Raw genomic sequence first — 27,840 nt, forward strand, 5'->3', positions numbered from 1 at the left:
GTTGCCTTCAATCAACTCCTGGCCGTTCAGGGATATGGCGATCTTTCGTTACTCGCTAAACCCCGTAAGGCAACATATCAGCTGCCAGGGTTGACCTACAATTTATCTGAAAAAGCAATGCATTTTCGGTTACTATTCGTAGGTTCCCGAAGAGAAGGAAGTCCATATACATACGTATGCATAACTTGCAGATTACAAATTGTCGGTATTGATCGAAAAACAACGGCCTAGTCTAGGCTTGTTCGTTCCAATCAACAAGTCGCTCATGGGGAAGAAACTTGAGGCTACACAATCCACCAGTTTCCGATGTTCCCCCTGTAACTACCATGCAACCTTACTTTGGAACACCCTGCGTTGAGAATGGCCTGTTCCAGTGCGAAACTGGTGGAGTAGGTATTTAGACTATGCACATGTACTTTACGGCCCTGGCACCTGTCCGAGTGACGTTCCTGTTACTTTTCTGATTCGTTTTGCTGATGAATAGAGACGAAAGCAGGCGAACCACGTCACGTCTGATCCATACGCTCCCCCTTTCATGGCCTGTGTAGAATCTGTTAATGGTTTATTTGCGCGAGATTAGTTACACTTACGAAGCCGGAAAACTATCTCCGGCATTGAATAATAATTAAACCCATACGCACTACGCACATTTTAGGACGTAGTCCTACTTTCTATATACGCATAGAGAACCCGTCGTACCACAATACTATCGCCATATGCACAGTGTACTGTAGCTGATCCCTGGGCATGGGAACCTACAAAACTACATGTAGTTGAACTTATTAGAGCATTTTAGTCTATCCCTGCTGTACAAACTGCAGCTATACTTTAACTACGTAGGATCTGTGCTGTGGTTTCTGCGGGTACAAAAACACCCTAATCAACTCCAGAATAGGCAATTTACGGTGCAGTGCCTTGAGCTCGCATACACGCAATCTATACAAAAATTCACGGAGGTTCCTGCCTGCCAATGGGAAAAAAAGTTACAAAATTTGGAGTGGATAGTTATGAGATGGAGAGTCGAGTGAGGAATCATGAAACGGATTTAGGGGCCACATCAGATATCACAATTTTCGACATAGCTTAAAAGGGTGAATCTTAAGCCAAGTCTGCCCTACCGCTAAATCTCCTTTATACTTGCATGATAAGCTTCTCCGTGCCTACCCTAACAACACCAACATCCTTGACAAGCATGGAAGCGATATTAACGACACGTCGTGGATGCGATGCCGAGAGGTATGCGGTGGAACCTACTGAAGCAGAGGCATCCCGAATGTTCTACGCTCTCATATCGAGGCACGCAGGGACAATTAATATACCTATGTGTATTATAGCCTCTGGTACTCAGCTCTACGCCTCTGATACATACTTACACATACTAAACCTAATTCTCTTGGCAATCTGTCTCATCACCATTGTGGGGATTCCTTGCGTGTGGCGCCCTCAAAAGATATATTGGCGGTCAGCTGAGTTTTGCTGCATAAAGACGTGCAGTATTTAATATCAGACAAGCAGATGATCGGCGTGAACCCGGGAGAAGCAGTATATAATGTTAAGGGGCTGACAAGAGACGAGATCATGATACGATCGATGATAATAGCCAAAGAAGGCAAAGAGCCCGACATGCAGGTCTAATTTACCAGATCTCTACCCCCCTAACACCAAATTGGCTTTACCGGATTTTCTCAGGGTGGCGCCTGGAGTTAATATTCCGAATCATACAGAATCACTCGAATGCTCTTAGCCTACGAAATCTTGGTTCCTAGTCCGGTATATTTAGATGAACGTTATGAATCATCACATATCTGAGCGTAGCCATCCCGGCACAAACGCTTGTGTATTACCACATACATGTGGCTTCAAATAGTTGGTTCCTCACTTCTCCACTATGTTCAGTAAAACCATAACGGCGGGGCCCGAGATGTCCCTGGAACCCAAAAGTACCATCAGCAACGATATGAAAACAGGGGTGCGACAGAACCAGTCACCCAAATTAATACGGATGAGAGAATTAAGAGGTGATCAAAGTGGAGCTAAAACACGGCTACATATAGTCCCTGTGCTTTCTTGGTGGAGTGCGGAGGCTCGTGCCGTCTCTGGAGCTTATTCTTGAATATAAAGGCTGATTTCAAACGCTTTCCAAGCCTTATATTTAACCTTCCCCTTTGTTGCGCTTTTTGTCGGGTACTCTTTAACTCTTTTCGGTTCTTGTGAGGAGTACCTTGGATCATGGGTGATCACTCGATGATTCATTTAGCCTGTTTTGGGGAGCGAAGTGGATATCTCCTTCAATACGAGGGTTTTTTTTCGTGTCCCAATCTGGACAGGGGACAATCTGTCTCGCAACCAAGCGCCTGAATTGGCGAATCATAAAATGGAGGGTTTGCAATGGGCTTAATTTGTGGTACTGAGTTAGCGCAGTAGATGGATTGTGAGGGTAGAATGAAGGAAGATAGACTGGACGGTGATGAAAGATAATCCAAGCCTACTTCACCAGGAATGGCTTTCAATGTGAGTCAAAGGTGGGGGTATGGGGCTAGATTTTAGGGTGTAGGTAAATTGATCAACCAACGTTGTCAATTTGCGATTTTTTTCTCCTCCGTTCCATGGAGCAGATCGGTACTAGACACGATATTGAGCATAGAGAATACCGTGTTCGGATTCTATAACCATACTAACCAGACCTCAAAGGTTGCTAATCAACTGGGTTTTCTCTCTTCCTTTTAACAGCTTTTTGGGGCCATTCAAATTAATCCACTGGATTATAGCAAAGCTACACAGATAAAGAATGGGAAAGCTATACATACAATGAGGCATCTTGATATGGTATCCATATTTTCGGCTCTGGAAATGAATGTATCGTCACTTGCCTTCAAGGCCCCATCCTACAACCATGCACGAAACGCATTGAATATATCTACACTAGAAATAAATCTTCTTTCTTATATTTTACACACCTACCTATCTCTCTAACCTTCTTTTGGCTTCTCGCCCTCTACCTTTACTTCCTCTTTGGTCTCCTTGACCTCCTTTACCTCCTCTACCCTATCTGCCTTGGCTTCTTTTACCTCCTCAGCCTTAACCTCAGTTACCTCCTCAGCCTTGATCTCAGTTACTTGAGGAGAAACACTCTCCTCTTTCACTTCCTTTACTTCCTCCTTTGCTTCCTTTGCATCTGTGATGATCTTCTCAACGACTGGCGAGTCCGCTGAGGCAGGAGCTTGAGTAGCCTCCACTGGCGTCTCAGTCTCGGAAATTGTGGATACGGGGACATCAACCGGTGCCACGACCGGAGACTCGGCTTTTGCGGGCTCTGGTGTTGGTTCAGGGGTGGAGGGCACTGCTTCTACGGGCGCTTCGGCCTTGGTCTCGAGGATGGGTGTAAGTACCTCTTCTTCTACCTTGGGCGTAGGCTCGATGGGTGTGGGTTCCATAGCCTGTACCTCGGGGGTTGCAGTGGGTGTGGTTGGTGCAGCTTGTGCCTCTACTGGTTCCTCTGCGGTGGCCTTGAGGATAGATTCAAGTGGTTCTACCTCTGGGAGAGAGGCGGCTACGGGGGCTTCCTCGACTGGAGGTGCTGCCTTGGCTTCTGGGGCGGGTTCGGGAGTCTCTGTAGGGATGGGCTTTGCAGCATCTACGGCTGCCTCCACCTTGAGAGTCTCTTCCACCTTGAACGGCACCTCCTCCTCCCTTAGAGTTTCCAAAACCTGTGGAACTTCTTCGACTTCGATCTTTGATATCCCCTCTGCCTGTGCTACCTCATCAACCTTTGGTGATACCTCCGTAAACTCCTCTGCCTTCTCTAAGGATTCCTTAACTGCCTGAGCCTGAACTTGCTCCTCCTCAATCATGATCTTGTCCATCACAACTTGTTCTGCTACCTTCTCTTCCTGTGGCGCTTCCTTCTTTGCTTCCTCTACGTGCTTATGGTATCTTGGATCTTCTAAAATGCTCTTTGCTGCCTTCTGAATATGCTCTTCCTCGGTAAACTCTTTCAAAGCATCCTCATGTGATAGGGATTTATACTCTGGGCTCTCAAGTAACTGCCTTGCCTTCTCAGCGGTCTCGAAACTCTTACGGGAGCCGAAGTGCGACCACCTGGGGCGGGCGACGTCCTTGATGGTCTCAAGGGATACACCCATACGTTTACCCACACCTACACCATATGGTCAATCCCCAACACCATAAGCTCTCTTCCCGGGAGGAAACATACCGAGCTCATCAAAGCCGTACATATTTGCCTTCATACCCACACCATAGTACTGGTGCTTCCTGAGGAACGCCAGCCACAACTCCACTGTCTCGGGGTGGCCATCCTTGATCTGAATCAACCTCTTATACGTAACTCTCTCGTAGTTCTCCTGACTCTTCTTGTGTACGAAATGTCCTCTGGGGACAGTCCACCTTTCCGTCTTTCTCGGCAATGGCACAGGGCCCGAGGCGGGGAGATGGCAGTAGTAGGCAGCGCGGAGGGCAAAGTCGCACATAAACTCTAGATTTCGCACGGAGTAGGAACGTAGCTGGAGGTCGCAGACGGGGAGCCCCATTGTGGGTTGCCGGCGGAATGGTTCATAGTAGATAGCTTGGAGGGAGAGCGGGAGGCGGGTGCCTGCGGGGGCTTCGGGGGAGTCGGCACTACATAGGTTTAAAGTAAAGCGTCAGTGTATGCTGGGTGCGAGATTATGGGCGAAAAGGTGGTAGGTGGAGGGTACTCTTCGACGGGAGCAGCCTGTCGCAGAGGAGCTATGGTAGAAAATTTCGTTCGGGATAGTACCGGAATCTAGGCGCAAAGAACGTCAATTGAGTTATTCTAGACGAGGTTTTGCTTGTAAAATTATACCCTGTGGAGGGCCTGAAGCCGTGCCAGGCCAGACCGCGAGCGACAAGCAAACATGGTTTTCCTATGTCAATTGAAGCGCCTCAATGGAGGGGTCGAATTTTGATATCCCAAATCCGATATTGTCGTGTGTGTGTGTTGGGGGGGGGGGGGGGGGGGTGAATGACCGACGAGGCGGGTAACGGCGGTCCTCGGTAACCCGGCCGCTCTGATACATTGAACAGATTGCAGAGGCACAGTTCTACACGTCTTCCCTACTACAACTTCACTTCAGAACTCCTGCCCAACATCGTGGATATAGCTCCCAGTCGCCCTAATACCTTAAATACGGCTACGCCTAATAATAATCAGTTTACACGTACACTCTCGCTATAATTCACCATGGAGTCCTCACGCGGCCCACCCCGTGTCAAAAACAAGGGAGCCAGCGCCCAGCAAATCAGGTAAGTGAGCCCACAGCTCCCTCGAATGTCCACAGAGCTAATGGTACCTCTATAGTGCTGAGCAAATCCTTCGCGAAGCCTTCGAGCGGCAAGAACAGGGCCTGCAAGCCCCCTCCCAACGCTTCGATGATTTGGAAGAACTGCACGAGTTCCAGGGCCGCAAGCGCAAGGAATTCGAGGACTATGTCCGCCGAAACCGTATTAACATGAACAACTGGATGCGATATGCACAGTGGGAACTCGACCAGAAGGAATATGCCCGTGCGCGTTCTATCTTTGAGCGTGCCCTCGACGTCGACAGCAAGTCCGTTGTGCTATGGCTGCGGTACATCGAGGCTGAGATGAAGACCCGTAATATCAATCACGCCCGCAACTTGCTAGATCGAGCAGTCAGTATTCTGCCTAGGGTCGATAAGCTGTGGTATAAGTATGTGTACATGGAGGAGACGCTTGGCAACATCCCCGGTACTAGGCAGGTGTTCGAACGTTGGATGAGCTGGGAGCCGGAGGAGGCAGCCTGGAGCGCATATATTAAGCTTGAGAAGCGGTATGGGGAGTGGGCAAGGGCAAGGGCGGTGTTTCAGAGGTTTACGGTGGTGCATCCGGATGCGAAGAACTGGATCAAGTGGGCGCGGTTCGAAGAAGAGTACGGCAATGAGGATAATGTGCGGGAGGTGTACAATCTGGCTGTGGAGACTCTTGGAGATGAGTTTATGGACGAGAGGCTGTTTATTGCGTTCGCCAAGTACGAGGCAAAGCTGAAGGAGTTTGAGCGCGCGAGAGTCATATACAAGTACGCCCTTGACCGCCTACCACGGAGCAAGTCTCAGCAGCTGCACAAGAGCTACACAACCTTTGAGAAACAGTTCGGTGAGCGTGAGGGCGTCGAGAACGTCATTCTCTCAAAACGCCGAGTGCAGTACGAGGAGCAGATTAAAGAGAACCCCAAGAATTACGATGTCTGGTTCGACTATGCCCGCTTGGAGGAGACTCTTGGCGACAAAGATCGCGTCCGTGACGTCTACGAGCGCGCCATCGCCAACATCCCCCCCACAAAAGAGAAGCGCCACTGGCGGCGGTACATCTACCTTTGGATCTTCTACGCGCTGTGGGAAGAAATGGAGGGCCAAGACATTGACCGCACCCGCCAGATTTACGACGAATGCCTCAAATTAATACCCCACAAGCAGTTCACCTTTGCAAAGATCTGGCTCCTCAAAGCACACTTTGAGGTCCGACATGGCAACCTCACCGCCGCACGCAAGATGCTCGGCAACGCGCTCGGGAAATGTCCAAAAGACAAACTCTTCAAGGGCTATATCGCCCTCGAAACCCGTCTGCATGAGTTTTCGCGCTGCCGCACCCTGTACGAAAACCACATCAAGTTCTCACCAACGAACGCACAGACATGGATCCGCTATGCAGAGCTGGAGATGGCGCTCGAGGACGACGACCGAGTACGCGCCATCTTTGAACTGGCGGTTGAGGAGGAGAGCCTGGATATGCCAGAACTGCTGTGGAAGAGCTATATTGACTTTGAGGAGGAGAGCGGGGAGTTTGCCCGGACGCGGGATCTGTTTGAGAGGCTGCTGCAGAAGACAGATCACGTTAAGGTCTGGATCTCATATGCACACTTTGAGATCAATGCAGATGAGGGCGGCGAGGAAGACGCCGAGGGCAATGATGTGGTCAGTGATGAGGCAAAGGCCCGTGCCCGGGGTGTGTTTGAGAGGGCTTACAAGAGTCTCAAAGCAAAGGATCTCAAAGAAGAGGTATTTCCCTCCATCCCATGTCAAACTTAACCCTGGTACTTGTACTAACTCCACAAACCAACAGCGGGTTGTCCTTCTCAACGCCTGGAAATCATTCGAAAACACACACGGCACACCGGAAGACATCAAGAAGGTGGAGGAACAGATGCCGCGCAAGGTCAAGAAGAGGAGAAAGCTCGACGACGACAGCTACGAGGAGTACATGGACTACATCTTCCCGGCCGACGAGCAAGCCAATGCAGGGATGCTCAAGCTGCTGCAAGAGGCGCATCGGTGGAAGCAGGCGCAGGCGGCGTTGGAGAAGCCGTAGTGGTAATGCTGTTTGGGTGGGTAAAAATATGTATTTTTATTTTATTGTGGAATTTTTTTTTGGTGTTGTGGGAGCCATGTAATGAACAGAGCGGACTGGGCTAGAGCGGTTTCTTTCTAGAATACCATGTGCATAGCTAGATAGTGGGTCCCCGAAAAAAGGACCCTGATGATTATTATGGGATACGAATGTAAAGATTTTGTCCTGTATCCTTCCTGATTGACTGCTGTGTTTTCCGCCCATGCCTGTAACCTAGTGGGCTCAATCCAGCTTGAGTGGACCTTTGAGTTAGTCTGAAGCCAGCCATCTTCGTCCACTGCACCAGCCCTGCCCGTCCTTATTAAGGTGGAATCATGGGAAATCACTCGATGACCAAGCCCTTGGCGGTTAGTGATCTCTGGTGACGCACTCGATTGCAATACTGGGGAAAAAGTACTGGCTGTTATCGTCGTCGAGGTACTTTGTCGTTTTCTTGCTTGTCCTGCTGGCTCTGCATGCCGTCTTTATTCGTAGTGGGGGGCAAGTAGGTGACTTGTGGCTTTGGGCGTCTCTATTCTTGGCACCACGGTCGAGGTGTGCTATCGCTTTTGTGGGGTGCGGCTCTTCTAGCTGCGTATCTCTTGAGCTTGGTGCACGGATATGTACTGCTCCTTGCCGCCTAGCCTACTTACTGCCCGGTTTCTAGTCAGTTTCGGGGGTGAGGGTTGTAGATTTTACCAATACAGGAGAATCCTTCATAAATGTCGCAAAGACTGCGATACGCAAGCCATTGATCAGCATTGCATCGATTCCGGTCGCAATTGTCTGCGCTCGATGTCACCCTCAAGGCAGAAAGCAACCATGCAGTTATTGTGGATATGGGGAGGGGGTTGGCATTTGTCCACGGCGAGTCCATGGGCTCATTTTGTTGCATTTCCCCCCTCCTCTGTATACAAGAGCTGGAGATTTCCTTCCGCTGTAGAGCTTTTGTATACGGGGTTGAAACCTACGGTTCTTTTTTCTTTAGGCTTAGTATGAGTAAGAATTAAAGGTTTTGTTTCTTCCGAAGATTCTCTCCCGCCCTCAAGCCCACAGCCCGCAAGCCCTCAGTGCCATAGAGCCAGCCAAAAACCCAAAACCCAAAACCCAAATTCCCTCTCCCCCGAGCCCTCGCGGTAGCTAAAGCCCGAGAAAGAAAAAGACCCCACGTGAAAGAAACGACCTTCATACACCACTTTGTATCACGGATCAACACTGTCATGGATCGACGTGTTTAGCCACAATACAATGCGGTGCATCAAGACGTTGTGGGGCAATGTCTGGGGCGAAAGGGGGTGGGGGGGGGGAAACGACCTTCATACACCACTGTGTTGCGGATCTACACCCATTTGGTGTTAGTGGTGGTGGTGGGACTTGGGCTTGTCTTGGTACCTTGGCGCGCCAAGACATATGAGTGATGAGCTATGATCGAGGTTTACGGTCTGGTAGGCGTCGTACTATACCGCGTTACCGGAGGTGATGAGGACTGAGTAATTAATATGGAGGCTCGCGCTCTCACGGCAAACCTGTAGCCAAGAGAGACCTCGACATGATGGAGAATAAATAGAGTGAAAGGACATGACACACCGGGATCAGGAATGCGCGGTGGACAACATATCTAATCGATCTGCAATCACCCAGTAGCGGAAACATCGAAAGGGGGGGGCTCTCCGTGATCGACCGTTTTTTTTTTTTTCTTTTACGCACCCCCTAACGAATCATCACAACAAAACCAAATCTTCCATCGCATCACAGCAATCATCATTGAGCTTACTTCCTCGAGACACACACCAAAGAGGGGCTCTACACGCCTTCCAAAAGCGGGCGCAACAACGGGAAAACGTTCGAGTGTCGAACTCAGCCCCCCCAGGAGCGCCAGACGATAAGCTATCTATCGCGGGTTTGGCAGATGACGCTGTATTATGGGTTGACAAAAAGTTCCACATAGCTAGTAACCATGCAGCTATAACCACCCCAAGATACCAGCTCACAAAGTCGGAGTAGCTCTGTCTTCACATGACTATCTCATCTATATATTCTTTTGTGGAGTTATAGTCGGTTCATGGCCCATCCTCGTGCAGGATCATATCACGAGAACTTTTGGTAGCCTATAGCCATTATATACGAAGGCCTAGATCCGACTATAGAAGGTTCGGGAATAGAGGCAGTGTCAAGCTCAACACGCTGGGAATTACAAGGCCGCTACCACTACTACCGCTACAAATAATAGCTCTATCTCAATAGCCACATCTAGAGCTTTCTTCAAAGCCTCGAGAGCTACACATATCACCCGCGCGCGCACCCGCCAAGAGAACACCGCCCCGGGGCGTGCTCGAATATCTCAGCTTTGGTATGCTGATACCAGCAGGATGCTTAACAAGTGCAAAAGAGCATATGATCGGGCGGGCCTTGAGGGCTAGATCATTTTATGGTTCTGCTTTAATGGGACGCAATCAGAGTTGGTGCAAGTGTGGTGCGTCCCTCTTTATACACACTGCCAAGACACTGACCGAGTGATATTTCATGATTGGTTCGGTATATTCGGACTCGGCGGATATACGATAGGAAGTTAGGAGATACAGGCAACGGGGGGCGATCACTACCAGCTGGAAAGCTCTAGAAGCTACTACACCAAGAGGTCGTGTCTACATTGATCACGCTACGCACATATATATCCATGCGCAGCCGTCGGTGTAATGTATGAGCAAGCAATCAGCACATCCATTCCCGTAATTACCATCTTCACATATTTCAATACGACCTAACAGGCGTCCAGGAATGGCTAATTGAAACTCCTCTATACACCTAAACAAACACCTCTCCAGCCCCTTCCGCACCTCTACGCCCCCACCTTCGCCGAATACTTCCCCGCCGCCCTCTCAAACAGCTCCTCCTTCTCCCTCAACTCTCTCAAAAACGGATGCGCCTCCGCGCCCTCCGTCGCCTCCAGCCTGCTCCTCCACTCCTCCGCCTCCTTCCCCGCGATGGTCGCCAGCACCAGCATATTTGCCAGCGCGTCCGCATCGTCGCCCTTCTTGTCGAGCGCCTGCTGCAGCGCGACCTCAGCCTCCTCCAGGCGGCCCAGGTGCAGCTCCGCCACGGCCTGCCCCACGAGCGTGCGGCACGTCGACGACGACGGCGCCTGCGCGAGCTCCTCGAACACGTAGTAGGCCGACTGGTACTTTTCGCCGCCGATGCGCAGGCCCAGGTAGGACTCTGCGAGGTTGACGAGGAGGCTGTCCTGCGCCCAGCGCTTGGCGGTCTGCACCTCTTTCAGGGCGAGGTCGGTGCGGTTCTGCGAGAGCCGGATCTGGACGGTGAGGGCGACACTGGTCACATCACATGCGTCAGCAATTGCCCCGCCCCAAGTGGTGGTGGTGGTGTGGTGGTGGTGGTGGTGGGTGGTGGAACTCACGCTTCTAGACTGTTGACATGGTTACCCAGCAGCCCCAGCGCCTCTTCGCCCCGTCCCTCGTTCTGGAGGACAATGGCACCAAGGACCTGGACCGTGGCGTTGTCGGCTGCGGACTCGACGAGGCCCTCGATGGCCGCGACGGCAGATTCCTTGGCGCCGGTGGTGTACTCGGCAAAGGCCTTGACGGCGGCGAGGTCGGGCGTGCCGGTCTCGGACTCGAGCTCGGCGATGACGGAGGCGGCGTCACCGAGCGCGATGCGGGAGCGGAGGGCGTAGATGCGTGCGGGGAGAGAGTTGGAGGGGGAGAAAGTGCTGGTGTCGGTTTCGAGCACGGCGTGGTACTGGCCGCTGAAGAAGGCGGTGTGCATGGCGAGGAGCTCTGGTGGGGGTTAGTTGGCTGTTTGTGGGAGCGGGTAGGTGGGGAGGGGAGGGGAGGGGAGGGGATGGGGATGGGGATGGGGATGGGGATGGGGGGGTAGGACCTCCTTCGCTTGAGAATGGATCCATGGTCAGCTGTGTGTGTATTTAGGTGAGCTGTGGGGGGGGGGGTTAATTGAATTGCTGTTTCTGAGACTGCTGATGTTCGTGATGGAGGGGAAGTGTGTGAGAGATCGAGGTGTGGAAGCAGAGTGGGACAGCTGTCTCTCGGGTTGCTACCTCCCTGGGCGTGTGGGCGCGTGGGCGCGTGCGTGCGCAACCGACAGAGCCGCCGACCGTGGAGAAGGATTGAATTGGATTGGATTGGATTGAATTGAATTGCACTGCTCGCTGCCTCCGCCACATCACATTGGCAGCTGCGGGCTCTTCTGTATACTTGTGGATACTTGATACTTGCGTGCCATCACTCGGCTTTGATCAATCCTTTCTCTCGGTCTCTCTCTCCGCGGGCAGGCAGGCAGGCAGACAGCAGACAGGCAGGCAGGCAGGCAGCAAACCACACTGATAGTTCTTGCTCCCAGCGTCTCTGCTGCTGCTGCGTCTCTGCTGCTCCCGGCACATGACAATATACTCACAGCCATCCGTACATCCACGAACAAGCAGCAACCAAATAACGTAGCCCTGCGTTCAACGAGGTCCAAGCTGCCGGACGTCAACGAAACACCAGACGACGTACGGGCAGAGCAGAGCACACGACACCGCGAACGCCCCACAGACAGACGCGTTACAGCAGAGGCACAATACCATCATCATCATCATCATCATCATCATCATCATCATCTGTATATAAAGCAGACGACTGACCTCGAGGCATCTTCATCAGAGGATCAGACTTCAGTGGATTGCAAGAGAGTCTGTCTATCTATCTAACCATCTGCCAGCCCCCCCCCCCCCCCCTCGTTCATCGCCCACCAGCTCCTACTTCAACGTCCGTGACAAACGGCACGGCATCACCACCACCAGAACCACTGCTGCATCAATCAGCCAATCAATCTACACACATACACCTCCCGGCCATATCCCCTCCCCCCCCCCCCTCCTCCTCCCCTCACTCGGATCCAGCATCTCCCCCACCCCCCAGACCGAGCCGGCAGTCAGTGGATGTCCGCACCACCCACCACTGACAGGAAACGCAAACCCTCGACCACCACCCCCGACAGCAGCACCACCCCCGCGTCCAAACACCCCAAACTCACGCCCCCCACCACCACCGCCGCTGCCGCAATGTCCACCCCGACCCCCATGGCCCTCGCCGCCCAGCGCCGCGCCCACATCCAGCAGCTCCTCAACGCGCAGGTCGCCATGACCGAGGAGACAAAGCAAAAGTACATCACGGGCCTCGACGGCCTGCGCATGGTCGTCGAGACCAAGGGCCCCAACAGCGCCGAAGGCCAAGCCGCCCAAGCCCGCTACGACACCATCGTCAACAGGCTCCGCGGCGCCGTGCGCGCCCAGCAGCAAGCCGCGCAGCAGCAGCAGCAGCAGCAGCAGCAAAACAACTTCCAGCCCCAGCAGCCCCAGCAGCCCCAGCAGCCCCAGCAGCAGCAGCAGCAGCCGCAGCAGGGCGGCGTCACCAATGCGGGCCAGGCCACGCTCAACAGCATCATGGGCCCCAACGCACGCTCGACCTGGATCCTGCCGCCCAACATCACGCCGGCCGACGCGGACCGCTGGCGCACCGAGATCCAGACGAAGCTCACGCAGGTGGGGCAGAAGATGAATGCGGCGCGCAACCAGATCCAGCTGCTGACGCAGCAGTCGCAGCAGCCGGGGGTGACGCCCGAGCAGCAGCGCGAGATCCAGGCCAGGATTGCCGAGAGCACACAGCACTTTCAGCACTTTAAGGACGTCATCAACAAGTTTGGGCAGCAGCAGAAGATGCTGGCGGAGCAGAAGCTGCTCCAGCAACAGCAGCAGCAGCAGGCGCAGCTACAGCAGCAGCAGCAGATGTTGCTGCAGCAGCAGCGGGCGGGACAGCAGCAGGCGCAGGCACAGGCCCAGGCTCAGGGCCAGCAGGGGCAGCAGGGGCAGCAGGGCCAGATGGCCATGCAGAAACCCGTGCAGCAAGGCGTGGTCCCGGAGGCACATGCCGTGAACCAGCAACAGCAGGTGGCGGCGGCGATGGCGCAACAGCAGCAGCAGCAGCAGCAGGCAAACATTGCAAACAACATCCAGCAGAACCCGCAGAACCATCATCCCCAGCAGCAGCAACCTCTCCAGCAGCCCACAGGCCAAATGCAGCAACAACAGCGCCCACCGCAGCCCCAACAGCAGCAGCAGCAAGCCCAGAACCCCCAGCAGCAGCAGCAGCAGAACCCCGGCGTGGCCGTAGCAAATGCCCAGCAGCAGCAGCACATTGTGCCCCCCGCCGCAAGAGCCGACTCTCCACCGGGCCCGGCCCTCAACGCAGCCGCCAATCGAGCCACCATGTCCCCGGCAGCCCAGCAGCCGCCTCTCCAGCAGCAACAAGCACCGGCCGTCCAGCAGCAGCAGCCTCAGCAGCCCCAGCAAGCCCAGGCCCAAACCGTCGTCCGCCCACCAATCCCGCAACCCACCGCGCAGCAACAACAGCAGCAGCAGCCCCCCTCGCAACAGCAACGCGCATCAGTCCCCCCAGCACAAGCCGGCACACAACCCAACTCTCCCGCGCCCCGCGCCGGCTCCGTCCAACCCGCACGCCCCCCCACCGCCGCCGGCACCCCCGTCTCTGCAACCCCTCAACAACAACCACAATCGCAGCAACAACAGCAGCAACAGCAACAGCAACAACAGCAGCAGCGTCTCCAGCCCGCATCCTCCGCGTCAGTGGCGTCGCCAACAGCATCCACACACCCATCCCTCACCTCGCGCGACGCAGCGCTCCCAAGCCGCAGCGACAACGCGCAGGGCCTCCGCAAAGAGATTCCGAAAACATTTGCTGTCGTGCCGCCGCAGGCTGTTGTGATGCCGCCTGCTAGACCCACGCTCTCCGGCGGGATGAACTCGTCGGGCAACCAGATGATGAGTACGCCGGCGCTCGTGAAGCAGCCCGCCTTCGAGTTTGATGAGGGCGGCATGGGCCTGCTGAGTAAGAGGAAGCTGGAGGAGTTGGTCAAGCAGATTGATCCTGAGGAGAAGTTGGATCCGGATGTTGAGGAGGTTAGTATTTTTTTTTGTCACTTTTTTTTTTGGGCGTGTTTCTTTTTTTCTCATTTTTTTTTTTTTTTTTTTTTTTTTTTGATGGCTATGTTTATCACTATCACGCCGTTTTGTGCTATGGATACATGTTATTCTGCCCATATTCCCCCATCCATCAATCCCACCCAGCATCCATCCCATCATTTCCACTCTTCCCTTAACCACACTCTCTCCCTCTCTCTGCTTATGTCATCACACTCCTCGCAATCATTACCCCCTACTAACACGCACATACAGTCCATCCTCGAGCTCGTCGACGAGTTTATCGACAACATCGCCACCACGGCCTGCAAGATGGCCAAGCTGCGCGGCTCCGACATCCTCGACATCAAGGACATCCAGATCATCCTCGAGCGCAACTGGAACATCCGCATCCCCGGCTACGCCGCCGACGACATCCGCACCGTCCGCAAGTTCAACCCGGCCCCCGGGTACCACCAGAAGATGGCGGCGCTGGCCGCGCAGAAGTCGCTGAACCAGACGGCGGGGAAGGGGGGTGATTAGAGGGTCTTGGGAGAGAGTGTGGGGTGGCTGTGGAGTGATAAAGGCTTCGCGTGTTTCTATCAATTGTGATTTTCAGTGCTCTTCTTTCTTCTTCCGCTTTCGGGAAGACTATTCTTTTCTACTTCTTCCACTTCTTCGGTGTCGTTCCTATTCTTTGGTGTTTTTCTGTATCCTTTTTTTTCCTTCTACATTATCTCTTTTTTCTTTTCTCTCTACAAAGTTGTCACAAAAACTGGGCTTTCTTCTCTCTCTCGTCACTATAAATCCGCAATTTTCACCCACCCAACATCCTATCTTACCTACTGGTTTTTCTGGTTCTTTCTATTCTTGCTGCATGTTACTACTACTACTACTACTACTACTACTACCGGCGTGGATGTCGAGGTTCAATAAAGAGTAATTAAAAAAGAAAAAAAAAGAAGAAAAGAAGAAAAGTTTGCTACGTATCCATAGTATTGAAACCCACAGATCAGATCTCATAGAAAAGGAATGCCGTGCCGTGCACGCCAGGGTCATTGATTAAATGGTCCTTTCTATTCCATTTTGAGCAAGTTTCCCCCCTTATATCGCGAGTAGACCGTACGCGTAGTATGTGCTCAGCTGTGGTGGTGGTCAAAGGATAGAATTCCGAGTATGTGATATCGAATCTGTACAAGGCCGCTCGAGGCAACTATACTATTGGACTGCAACCCTTGTCAATTGTCAATGAGCGGGAAGGGCGTAGGAGTATTAGCATTGAGACTATTTTTAGCAGGTCCGTGGTTTTTCTAGAGTAATTCCCTTTCAGTTCCGCCGGAGAAATAGTGCCCGGAGCCCGGGAGTTCGGCCTCGGCCTCGGAGATTTTCCATGCCGGCGGGTAGATTGCTACCGGAATATTCCATCCACCGGAGGGTTAGGGATCGTCTGTGTCTTTTTATAGTAGCTATATACACATCAATGCGCTTATGTTTCCCAAACAGGTGGTCGAGACTTTTGATTATGTGCTAACTCACTTGATAAATGTGATTTTTATATGTAGAGTACATGATACCGATGCAATGCAGGTAGAGTACAAGCAACCATGCCGCGCAGATGATGAATCAAATGAAGCGAGAGCAGCCCCAGCCTAGAAAACAAAAACCCAATAAACAAAAACCGTTATTCCAAAGAAAAAAGAAAACGAAAAGGAAATCGAAAAACTCAAAAAACTCCGACAAACCCAAAATCCACCGACCCCAGAAATGCCCAACCCAGAGCGAGACCGAAAACGAGAGGAATGCAAAGAAAGGAGACGATAAGGATGCAGGACAACAAACAATAAGCGTACAGACATGTGAATGTTCAAGAGATTGGTGATACGGGCTCTTGCTCGTCAATCATCATTTTGCTCAAAATCCCTGTTAGTAAGGGGTTACCCCCGCGTTCTTCTAGCATCGCGTTTGCTTTTCTGTGCAACCCATAAAGCACTTTGCGCGTATAATCGAAGCTTCCGGTCTTTTCCATGTACTTAACCGCGTACAACTTGACGTCATAGTCCTTCGTGTGTTGTTTCAGAATGTTTAGGAGTTGCCGATTCGACTCGTCTGTGCGTATCGCATGGATGATTGGAAACGAAAACTTCCCTTCCGTCAAGTCCTCGGCAAATCCTTTGTGTTTTGCATACTGGGATATATTAGTTTTAATCATTACGAAAGAAAAACGATTCTAAGGAGATTTTTGTACCTTGTCGCATTGAAGATTTATGTAGTCGTCACGGATCTGGTAGATGAGCCCCATCAAATTGACAAGAGGGACGTAATCCTCAGTAGAGGCACTCTCAGACTGCATGAGTTTCACAGCAAGACGGAAGAGGCCACCGGTTTCTAAACTCAGAAATCAGTATCGATAGAAAGTGTAAAGGTAGAAAAGGGGGGGGGGAACTGACTGTTGCTGACCATCTCTAAGTAATCGTCCTCCGATGGCGTTGTCAACGAATCCCTCCAAAAGAGGTCCATCCCCTGTCCGCGGTGAAGGTTCAGGAGCTCTTCTGTGAAGATCTTGAGAACATTGGGGTTATTAAGCTTTGACAGCTCATCCAACGCACAAAAGTACACGTAATTGGCAGAGTTGATTGTTTGTGCTACACCGAAGATACTATGAGCTACGGGGACACCGCGACGAAGGTTCGAGCTGTCCTCGACATCGTCGACTCTGTAACCCTCAAACTATTAGCCTTCAAGGGGAAGCCAGAGATGATTGATTAGTAGCTTACAAGAGTGAAGCTGTGTGCAACATAGCTACGACTTTGCTTATGATCTCTAGCGAAGCATCAGGGACCTTAAGCCAGGTATTGAAAGCCACCAGAAGCTGGTGACGAATGTCTTTTCCTGGGTGCTTGAGCAAGTGGTCATATGGTTCGAGGAGGATCTGTCCAGAGGTTAGCTATTGTCGAGATCCCCATAGACTGGCGCCCTATTACTTTTTCCTTCTCCGCCGACCAAGTCTGCTTGTACCCAGCTGCTGCTAAGACGTCTGCACTCCGAGGAGCTGAGGTACCTTTACCGTTACCGTTACCGTTAGTATGGCCGTTCATCGATTCTGCTGTTTTCGATTCCATGTGCATTCTCGTATTATAATGGGTTGTTGTTTGGGTTGGTGTTGCCACTAGAACTACAGACGTTTGTGATGATGATGAGTCAAGTGAAGGGTGTGAGGAGGAAGGAGGTGTTGATTGATAGAAGAGAGAAGATAAGGAGGAGGTCAAGCGTTCTAATACAGATGGGAGCAGCATTCCACTTTTACTGCCGCGCAGGGACATCAAGACACGAGTACGACGGCCAGTACTTAACTAGCGGTGGGGCCCCGCGACAGGGTTTTTCAGTGATGGTGGTGGTGGGGCGCGTGCTGCAGTCGTTGCCTTTCCCAACCCTTGCATGTGACTTGAGTAAATCCCTCCACCGATGCCCCGCCGTAGGAGATCCTCATTCCTCTCCGCAAGCACTGGTGAGCCTGGTTTTTCAGCTCGCAGCCGCGGTTACCTACATATTCTAAGCGAAGCCCAATAGTCTCTGTCGGTACTACACCATGCTCTTGGTGGTACTGGAGGATGAAGAGGAGGAGGAGGAGGAGGAGGGGGAGTGGGATCGATACTCTCGATGAGAGTGTGCAAATATGTCTGCAAATCCAATACCAAAGCCTCTCTTTGCAAAGTTTAAGCATCCTCCGTTTGCAGGCTGGGTCGTGGGAAGCGGTTGGTACCTACATTTCGATTTGTTCTATCTACGCCGCAATCATGCGGAGCTTTTTATGGATCTCCGTCAGAGGGCAAAATAAGCTTGATACTAAACATCCCCTGTCTCAAACTGCATACTTACACTAATGAAAGGCTTCGCTTGATAGGTTGAAACTATTTTGCCGAACGAGGAAACCGAGAAACTAAGATGCCTTTCTGCAACTTACATCCCAAAATACAGCATGGGGTTCAAAAGAGTCCCATGTGGGCGGTTTCCTTTTCGGTTGTCATTTGGTTTCTGCATGCTGTGTAACACGGGCACATGTTCAGCTTGATCAAGCCACTGCATCGATTAATGCCTTCATTATGCGATAAACAGGAAAGTTGAGCATTGAAACCGCTTCTTGCAGGAAATGTCAGAAGCATATTGCCGGGTAAAGATTGTGGGGTAATCTATAACCCCCACTGATGAGCTGGACTCTCAGGTTAATGCTCTTAGGATGTTGTGCATAGAGTACATGTTTTTACCTTATGGCATTGGTCATACGGGAACAACAACCGTAATACATACTACCATTCAAACATAACTTGTCACTCGCACGCTGTGCATGTGCTTGACAACAGCACAGGCGACGTGTCTTAGGTGCTGTTTCTACGCTCGAACAGACGAAAGAGTAGGCAAGAATGATTCCAGATAGTACAAATTACTCGGGGCAGGCAAGTATAGCCTCGTTTGCCAATACCTCCTAGTTTGTCTACACACTTCAAAATTCTCTGTGACTTAGACCCCTGCATATCAGATCCCGAGTAATACGATCGCAACTCAATACCATGGCCAAGAATGAGGATTTTGTGCGGGATAGCAAGGGATGCCAAGATTTCAGAGATACAAAACAAATTGTTTTACAAGCGGCTCTTGGTGGGAACTTTAACATGATCTTCAGAAGGACGGCTTGGCACCAGGTTCAGGCGAAGGCGAGTAAATAAACCAAATTAAGGTTCTAGGAGCTACGTCTCATCTATTTCTCTGTGTATCGTTCAGCCCTGGGTAAAATTAATCGTCCTCGTCTCCTCTTTCTAGGGAACCCTATCTGAGAGTTCCACAAGAATAATGATACCCCCAGACAGCTTCGTGTGGGACCCGACATATCAAATTCTGACATATCAAGCTTCAAATATAACTTTTCGGGTTAGACAATGATAAGATTTGGCCGTCAGGTTTGTTGCCAAAAGGATGGCCCAATGCGCCTGGAGCTCCTACTCTTCTCTCTGATCGTGATACTTAGCGCTCTTGACGATATTACCACTGGCTTTGGTGTACGGCAGTGATAAAAATAGAGGAGAGGATATGGTGAGAGTGGCCTCTGTCTTGAAGAGAAGGAGATAACATAGATCTAGATTCTTCCAGTCGTCTGCTAAGCCCCCCCCGCGCGCTCTCTCTAGATAGGATCTTCTCTAAATTGTCAAACACAAGAACATCATTCAAACCGCCCATCGGAATATAGCCAAATTAGCACGGAGTGGTAGCGAAATGTCATGCGATATAGAACGTTAACTATAATATTGTTTTGCTGAAGACTATCAGAAATCAACAAGATTTACAGGCAGTCTCGTGAGAGTATAACCTATTTCTCGGTCTCAGGAAGGTGGTTCGAGCTTTTCGAACATTCCAACTAGCTTTCTTCTCCAACACTCAAGCCAAAGGTCACGCTTGTGCCTGATACTAATAACTACTTCAATGCGCAATGACTAGATTCGGGGAGAAGATGAAAGCCTACGAAGATCAGGTGATGGAAGTTTGATGCTTATGTGGCCTGCTTGTAATCCGCCGCCTATTACGACAAGCTGTTTAAGCATGATGCTGGTAGATGTAGATTTTCCCGCCCCCGGGGCTAAGATAATGTTTCCTCCACTGCTTCTTTAGGGTTAGTCCCCTTTCACACCCCTCTCTCCCACTTCCGTCTACTGATATTGTTGGGCTTCGGACGGCTCTCGGTCATAGGGGGTTATACTGACTTACTAGATCAGCAGGTGCACTCTCGCTAGGCCCACTATTCAGTAGCCTCTCGAGTGCCCCCCTCGCTCCTCACTTCAGTCAGAAACACAGGTGGAGAAGGCCAACACTGTTGCAAGGACCCATGAAAAAAGTTTACCAACGACATCGTCGTCGAAGAGGCTTCCCCTACGTTACAATGGGGAACTTTTATCCAAAGATATGGATCAACAGGACGCTGCAGAATTCGAAATTGCAAGTGGGAAAGGAAGAAAGAGTGACAGGAGGGACCTAACATATTGTTTCCGAGGAGGGTGCTTTGAACTGTTAACTGACGTCGCTGCTACTAGCTACCGCCGCTGGGTAGAAGTCTCTTACAGATAACAGCATTGGTTGATTCACCCATGGATGATATTCCGTGCTCTCAGGAGGTGCCTGCGTGTCCTTCCTCACTGCTCAACACATCAGTCCATGTCCATACTGCTACACACTCAAGGATAAGTGTTTTATAGGATTCATGCTTAACTAATCTACAATCACAATCAATCACTCGGGCGATTTCTTGGCACAATGGAGCGAATATTCGGGACAACAAATGTCCAAGTTGTAGTGAGTGGCTAAAAGATAGCTTAGCATACTTCTACCACTACAGACCGACTCATCCAGGTATGCCTAGAGCTTTTAGCCAGTCCACAGTCGGCGAAAAACATTCTGCAACTGGCGAAAAACCAGATCTTGGCATCTCTCACCAGTATATAAGGCCATGTTCTCCCGCCACTCTTCTTTTCCCTCCTTGTTGCACTGCGTTCACCTTCGGGTGGCTCAACTGAAATTTTTCTTTCTTTTGGGAGCAGTTAATATTATGGTTTTGCCCATAGCCCTAAAATTAGGGTTAGGGTTATAAACAGAATTGTTTGGATAGTTTTTTTTTTTTAAATAAATTTTTTTAACTAGCTCTTTGCTCTCTCTCTCTCTTGCCTTTTGTGACTAGTAGATTTTATATCTTTTTATTGTAAATAATTTTGTAGATATTTTTTTAATAAACTCTGGCTCTCTCATGACTTCAAACTCGCTTTTCAGTGATTGTGATCCATGACTACTACATGTAACCAAATTAATAGCCACACCAACGGGCTCATCACATATAGAATCCGGTTAATCGTAAACCCGGGCAAATCGTGAACGGTCAACCACTGGAACACAAACAAGCCAAGGTAAAGGAGGCAGTGCGATTCTAGATCTTCTAGTTTACCTATGTATGTTTAGTCATTCTCTATTATCAAAGTTCGCCTAACAGTTGGTCCAGAATTAAACCCTTCTCAACTCGCAAGCAAAGAAGAGAACGTAGGCTAGATCTAGTCACCAAATCTCCTCTTCTAACCCAAGAGCAAGGTGACTCTGAGGGCCTAAAAGATCCGCAAAGTGTCACATATACGAAACTAGAAACGGACCTCAAAGATACTTTTCATAGCACAGCACAGACTTCCTTTCCCCACCCACATACCATAAACTTTCATCACCTCCATAAATCCCTTTCATTCCGTCCTCCAAATACATGCACCCAGGTCATAAACCGCCTAAACACACATATATTCAAGCTCTGGTGGTGCAATTGGTTAGCATGCCCTCACCAAAAACATTAAAAACTTATAAAATCGCAGGGAGAATTGGGTTTAAACCCCAACCAGAGCATCTTTTTCACCCCCGACGAAAAGAGAGACCGCCAAGCCCAATCCAATGTTCAGAAAACCAGTTTTGGGGTAGTAGGGGTATGGGAGTATGATCATCGTCGGCTGTAGTAATTTTGGGGATTGAAGGACATAATGTACGTCGTCGATCGGCCATGCATAGGAAGTATTGATAGCATAGGCTAGATAAATCTATTAAATACGGCGAAGGAGGTTTTTGCAGCACTGGGCCAGCTATTAGCACCGGGGGGTCGGAGACATCGTATCTAGGAAGGTGATGTTGCCACCCTCTAGGTTTAGTCAAGTTATATCCTGATCTATACTAAGAACTACGTGGTTTCATATGAATTCGCAGTGCAAGCCAAAACTGGGTGGGTACATGTATCTGGCAAACCATACACCCAGCCTCCCTGTCAAGCTACCGTCATAGGATATCACTCGACTGTCTATTTGTCTCGGCGTAAAATTCCACTTACTCCAACGAAACACAACCCACCAACCACAAAAGGACAACTTCATTACTTCGGCTCAAATTCAATGGCGACCAAATCGCCGATGCTTTCTTTGGGCTGTAGTCAGTCGCTTTGAAGAGCCGAGTTTTAGTCAACGGGTCTGGGTTGAAGTGTTTCTGGATTGGGTGAACTGTTGAAATGCCATGCGCTTAGCGCGTATATACCATTTTCCACGATAATATAACTTCTCCTACTGTGTCCCTACGGTAGATAGGTTTGTGGCCTGAGAAATAGAGAACGGGTGTTGTCAAGAAATTGAATCTGTCCCATGCCCTTACCTAGCGAATATGAAAAGAGTATAACCCCACCACTTCTTTTCGATGGTTCTCTATTTTTCCCGCGCAGATCTTTAGGTGAATCGATATTTCCCCGATCCCAGCATCAGTGTGCCATTTTTCGCAAGACAACTAGAGCGGAATCCAAATGGTCCATTCAGGCGGACTGGCCACAGGCATGAGACAGTAAGAGGCTTATAGAATCTTAGACCTACATGTATATCCCATGGCCAATGCTGACCCCCCTATCCCTTGACCCGTAGCAGAGGGCTTTGAAGCCCTCGCCAGTAACCAACGGTGCCTGGTTGTCGACCGTATGTTCTCTAATCGACCCCATATCTCATCAACATGATTCTTAAGGTGCGGAGCTCAGGATTGCATAGTTTCATGAGTGGTGGGTTGCAGGATAGTGTTTTAGCCAAAGTGTCAAAACCAAGCTACGGGTCATGGGATAATAGAGGAATTAAATTTGTATGAGAGATCTATTATTTGATAAGAGAGATAACAAGATCCCACACAAAACTTACTTTTTTCTGGGGGTCAGCATTTCACTGACGGACGATGGGATAGTCAGCCCTTAGTCGTACGAAAGAAGCGGTTCTCTGCAAAGCCATGCGAGGATCGAGTTGCGTTGGCAGATCATCTTTGATATCTCTCGTCATTATAGTTACACCACTCGATTAAAGTTTCCCCAGAACCTTGTTCAACCCTTAATCAACCCGCCGACTACATGTAGCCAGTAGCAGGCTCATTCCCAGCCCCCCGACCGCCCGAAGGAGACGAACACGAGACTAAGCCAGTAGTACCGATCGGACCTGATGCTCTTGACGGATCTGGGTTAGTCCCGGCTAGTTAGTAGGTAGCTGCGGAGTGTATCTCACGAGGCAGTGGCGCCGTTGCCTTGCCTGAGGATTCGGTTTGGGGCACTTGACTCCAAGACAGAGGGTGTCTACAGGGCGTGTTTCCAGACACCCTGAGCCTTCCTCTCACGATTGCGGATGAAATGACCATACATCTTTTCTCGGATGAAAGATGGGTGTCAAGACAAGCCGTCACGGAAGGTACATGCATCGTACAAGAGGTTCCATGCTCAGAAGCCACTCGAAGATCCCCCCAAAAGAGCTGTAATTACTGCGTGACTATTCCTACCACTCGGACTCTTCTTCCTGATGGTTCTCTGCATAAAGCCACACCTTCATTTTGTGGGTGAAGCACCGCAGGTGCTCACCGTTCCACTGATCTAAGACCGATTAATTCCGTAGAGGAAAGAGATATCCATCTTGCCCTCACAACGGATAGAGTGCCGAGACGCTTTCCTGGGGCAAGTTTAACAAGCTGGTGCTCGGACCAAACGTCAGGTGGAGCACTACATGAGCGAACTTCCACGAGGTTGATCAATTGAGACACCATTAAATCTATGAATTTTGGTTCAGAGTTCATCTAAAGGTCAGCGTGAGCATCCAGACCAAGACTTTCAACTCTAGAAAGGCTCGAGCCGATCCTATATATGGTGATTTAGAACTACATACCAGAACTCAATATCTCCACCACAAAGCTTACTTCCAGAGGATATCCCAAAGGGCAGAAGATACGATGTGTCGATAGGGCGCGGTACCATCAGCAATGTGAGCGACTGGAGCTTGCTGGTAACATGGTAATAATTTACCTGTAGTAGATGGCGACGCTAGTTGTGGGGGTATTTAGTATTGGTTGTATGGTTTCAGCCAGTTAGGGGTTGGCATAAGCGAAAGTCTTTATGGGAGTACCGCTTTCTTGTGCGCACACCTGTCCAAATAGCCTTTTTGACGCTACACGCACCTAAACCCTAGCCCTACACAGACCAATGAGAGTCTAGTACTTCAGCTAGTACGGAGTGCACTACGAGTTATGTTTGAGAGCTTGATAGCTGGTTCAAAGCCATCGCACTCGAGTGATATTCTGTGATGTCACCATCTAACTTGAATAGCAAAACATTAAAAAAAAGAAAAACAGGTTATATTCTTACTATCGTTACATCGTTCATAAGACTCATAAAGCGACAAAAGAAAAATATGACAATAAATGGTTTAAATCAAAAATCAAGCGACCCATTGTAGTTGGTTCTGCCGTGCAATTTGATGTCCATCCTCCCAGCTGGGGTGGCTCTGCCACACAATTTATGTCCACCCTTTCCGATCCCAGACCTTGATTAACAAGAACGTACAAGTATGTAAGATCCGGACAAATGAAAAAAGAAACGAAGAGAGTAGTGTAACCCGAAACAAGACAAATTCAACGCCACGCCTAAAAAAAACAAACGAGAGAGAGGAAATATACCTATTACAATTCGTTCAGCCCTAACAAAAGAAAAAACGCACTCAATCAAAAAGAAATTCCCGCAAAAAAAAAAAAATCACACCCAATCACCAAGACCCAAACAAAAACCTCGCTACACGCCTCAGTCTACTCTCGCCATGCCCGCTACCACCACCGCCATAATGACTAGGCGATCTCGCCATCCTATCCCGCCGCGACCCATCCCCACCAAGCCAAGCCGGTGGTGGTGACGGCGACGGCGAATACGGATTCCTCGACCTCTTCGACCGAAACATGGGCGGGTGATTCTCGGTACCCATGTAAAACATCGACTCTACCTGCGGGCTCGCCGACCTGCGCCTACTGCTATGCCTCGGCTTATCACAGTATATCTGCACCGGAGGCGGAGGGGGCGGAGGGACAGGCATGGACTTCCGCTTCCGCGACGACTTCCTGCGGCCCTTCTGCTCGCGCTCGCGCTCATTGTAGCGTGCGTTGTACTCTGCAAAGGTGCGCGAGTGCGGTGGGTATGCGTCTTTGGGTGTAAAGTAGTGCGTGTGGTAGCGGTTGTAGGCAAGGTCTTGCTTGACGGAGAAGAGAGGGGCGTCGCGCTTGCTTGCGCCACGCTGAACGGGTGTGTAGACTTGTCCTGATCCTCCTGATGAGGGATAGGCGTAACGGTATGGATCGCTGCTGGGTTGGGGAGCGTAGCTGTGGGCGGCGCTATTGGTGTACCTCATTCTGAAGGTAAGCTTAGGGATGTAGGTCCCGCGATTCTCAAGTGTAAAGCTAGTACTAGTTGGAGGATATTGGGTAAGTAGTGTTATTGGACGTATGGGATGATCAGTGGGGGATAACGACCTACCTTCCAAGTTTATATATCGTAGATTCCCACAGGACGGCAATGACTTAGCTGATATTGACCGTACCTCACAACAGGCATGAGAACTCATCGGTATTTGTAGCTATTTCGTCCCTTCTCTGGTCCGAACCGAATGAGTGGCCTCTGGCGGGGGCTCAGCACCAAACTTTAAACCTCATGATATGTTTCTGTCCAAAACAATGGTCACAGGTCGTGTAATACAAGAAAAAAATAGTACCTGATGAACCCCGGATCAAGAGAGCGCGCATATTTATGACGCAACGCAGCTCGGAATGTTCTCAATTTGCAAGGCTTGACCCCTTTTGTTTGTCGCAGAAGGAATAGTAATAATGCCACGAATGGGTCATTTGGGTCGTGTGCGCTCTTCTCAGCAAGATGTATTTAACTTTTATGTCTTGAAGAAAATTGGCTGTGCGTCATAGTCAGAAGGCTGAACCCGGTGGACCCCTTCTAGAAGACGCGAAGTTTGGTGGTGGGGTTTTGGGGGGGTGATGGGGGGGTGATGGGGATGAGGGGGGATGAAGTTCATACAGAAGCTAATATGCCCATGTGCACACATCATGATCCACGTGTGGTGGTTGCAGAGTGCCTGCCTGCTTGATTGATTAATTGATCGCTTGGGTACGTGCGCATGCAGGCACGCCGGAACGAAGCTTCGCCTTTGGATAATATGGGGCAACTCTCCCCTGCATCTGATCTTGACGTACGTATATAGGGCGTCCAGCCATATCTCTCAATATAGCGACATCTAAACAATAGTAAACATCGGCCATGAGAATATATAGAAGCGATGTGGTGATGGCTGTGCCTCCATCTTAGCTTCATCTTCGGTGCCCCTGCTCATCTTAATTCCTCCTCTTCACGCGGAACCACTTATTCCCTGCAAGGCGACCATTACGCCCCAAGCAGGAGAAAACTTCCCTCAGACATTCTCCTACTGCAGTACGTACTTACTGGCAAAAGTGAAGGAATAAACGGCAGTTCGACGACTATGTATGACCGCGTCATATTTAAAACCTGGATAGCCCCCAGCTGATCATGTGGGCGATTCCAGGTTGGGACCTGTCACTGTCACACCCGGTCACTCGGTCGGTGATTAGGCGATAGCGTGACTACCAACAGCCCTGGCGTCACACCATGCAACTGTAAGCGCTGATGAACATTTGCTCGATCTGCTATCGCACGTCTTAGAAATGGATGTTTTGGCGTTATTCTAAGCCATGATATAATCCGGGAATTCTATCATTGACCTGCAGTCTAGAGATACGCTAGTGGCCCCAAAAAGGATTTAGTAGTGCAGTCTAAACCACCAATCAAGGCGAACGCCAGGGCTTCAAGGCGACACTCACGAGAATAGGCTACAGCGATTCACAGGCATTTGGCGAATACACCCATTTGACGAACAGGGGTCACGGCCAATAAGAATCAGGATATCTTAGTCAAACTCGCAGTTTGACTGGTTGCTGGCTGGTTGCTACATACAAATTCGCCAAATGGGTGTATTCGCCAAATGCCTGTGAATCGCTGTAGCAGGGCAACAAATCCCCTGAAAATTCTCAACAGATACGAGTAACCAATCGGGATGCGTACTATTCTCCTTCACATACACTTCAGTTGTTGAGGGCATCGGCTGAGCTAATATCAGTTTGGTAACCACATTGGGCTGTTCAGCGATCATTAAAATGAGAAGGCCGAAAGAGAAACCTTGATTGGTCCAGAAGGCTAGTCCTCCTGGTTATGATCGCCACATAACTACGTTTCCACCGGCCGGCGCTGTAAACTTAATTTTGAAGCCATGCCTCGCACTTGATGCCACATCGGGATGCAAGGTCTCGATCTCCCCAAAATACTTAAGGTTATCAAGCAAGACTGCGGATGAAAGGAAATCGGGATGAATGGTAGTATCGGAGGAGTGCGAGTACAATATTATTCACCTAAATTTCATAACCAACGAACGTTCACGGGTATCTTCTATTACGACAGAAGATATGTTTTTTCTCTTAGAGACCGTGACAGTCACCGAGGGATCAAAAGTAGTTACATTATACGTGAATCCATTATTAACTAGCGGAAAATTGCTTTTTTCTTG

The 27,840-nt window shown here is 50.2% G+C and overlaps 6 protein-coding genes across 6 annotated transcripts; 2 read left to right on the plus strand and 4 right to left on the minus strand.

Moving 5' to 3' along the window:
* Positions 1-2,969: 2,969 nt before the first annotated feature.
* Positions 2,970-4,894, minus strand: H6S33_003074 (uncharacterized protein; the record flags this gene model as incomplete). Its single annotated transcript, XM_044834424.1, has 5 exons — positions 2,970-3,035; positions 3,093-4,156; positions 4,214-4,635; positions 4,713-4,780; positions 4,841-4,894. The coding sequence occupies 5 exons, from the start codon at positions 4,892-4,894 to the stop codon at positions 2,970-2,972; spliced, it is 1,674 nt and encodes a 557-aa protein (XP_044692281.1).
* A 324-nt stretch (positions 4,895-5,218) lies between these two features.
* Positions 5,219-7,362, plus strand: H6S33_003075 (uncharacterized protein; the record flags this gene model as incomplete). Its single annotated transcript, XM_044834425.1, has 3 exons — positions 5,219-5,280; positions 5,336-7,052; positions 7,117-7,362. The coding sequence occupies 3 exons, from the start codon at positions 5,219-5,221 to the stop codon at positions 7,360-7,362; spliced, it is 2,025 nt and encodes a 674-aa protein (XP_044692282.1).
* A 2,857-nt stretch (positions 7,363-10,219) lies between these two features.
* H6S33_003076 (uncharacterized protein) lies at positions 10,220-11,302 on the minus strand (the record flags this gene model as incomplete). The annotated part of the gene is made up of 3 exons (XM_044834426.1): positions 10,220-10,709; positions 10,796-11,174; positions 11,278-11,302. 3 exons carry the CDS (start codon positions 11,300-11,302, stop codon positions 10,220-10,222), a joined length of 894 nt encoding a protein of 297 aa, XP_044692283.1.
* A 1,032-nt stretch (positions 11,303-12,334) lies between these two features.
* On the plus strand, positions 12,335-14,914 carry H6S33_003077 (uncharacterized protein; the record flags this gene model as incomplete). Its single annotated transcript, XM_044834427.1, has 2 exons — positions 12,335-14,371; positions 14,648-14,914. 2 exons carry the CDS (start codon positions 12,335-12,337, stop codon positions 14,912-14,914), a joined length of 2,304 nt encoding a protein of 767 aa, XP_044692284.1.
* Positions 14,915-16,235: 1,321 nt separating this feature from the next.
* Positions 16,236-17,664, minus strand: H6S33_003078 (uncharacterized protein; the record flags this gene model as incomplete). Its single annotated transcript, XM_044834428.1, has 5 exons — positions 16,236-16,556; positions 16,617-16,756; positions 16,819-17,084; positions 17,146-17,300; positions 17,353-17,664. The coding sequence occupies 5 exons, from the start codon at positions 17,662-17,664 to the stop codon at positions 16,236-16,238; spliced, it is 1,194 nt and encodes a 397-aa protein (XP_044692285.1).
* Positions 17,665-24,975: 7,311 nt separating this feature from the next.
* Positions 24,976-25,608, minus strand: H6S33_003079 (uncharacterized protein; the record flags this gene model as incomplete). The annotated part of the gene is made up of 1 exon (XM_044834429.1): positions 24,976-25,608. The coding sequence occupies one exon, from the start codon at positions 25,606-25,608 to the stop codon at positions 24,976-24,978; it is 633 nt and encodes a 210-aa protein (XP_044692286.1).
* Between the last annotated feature and the right edge of the window lie 2,232 nt (positions 25,609-27,840).

The sequence above is a fragment of the Morchella sextelata genome (genome assembly GCF_020137385.1).
Source record: "Morchella sextelata strain SCLS chromosome Unknown scls_14, whole genome shotgun sequence".
Classification (NCBI taxonomy): domain Eukaryota; kingdom Fungi; phylum Ascomycota; class Pezizomycetes; order Pezizales; family Morchellaceae; genus Morchella; species Morchella sextelata.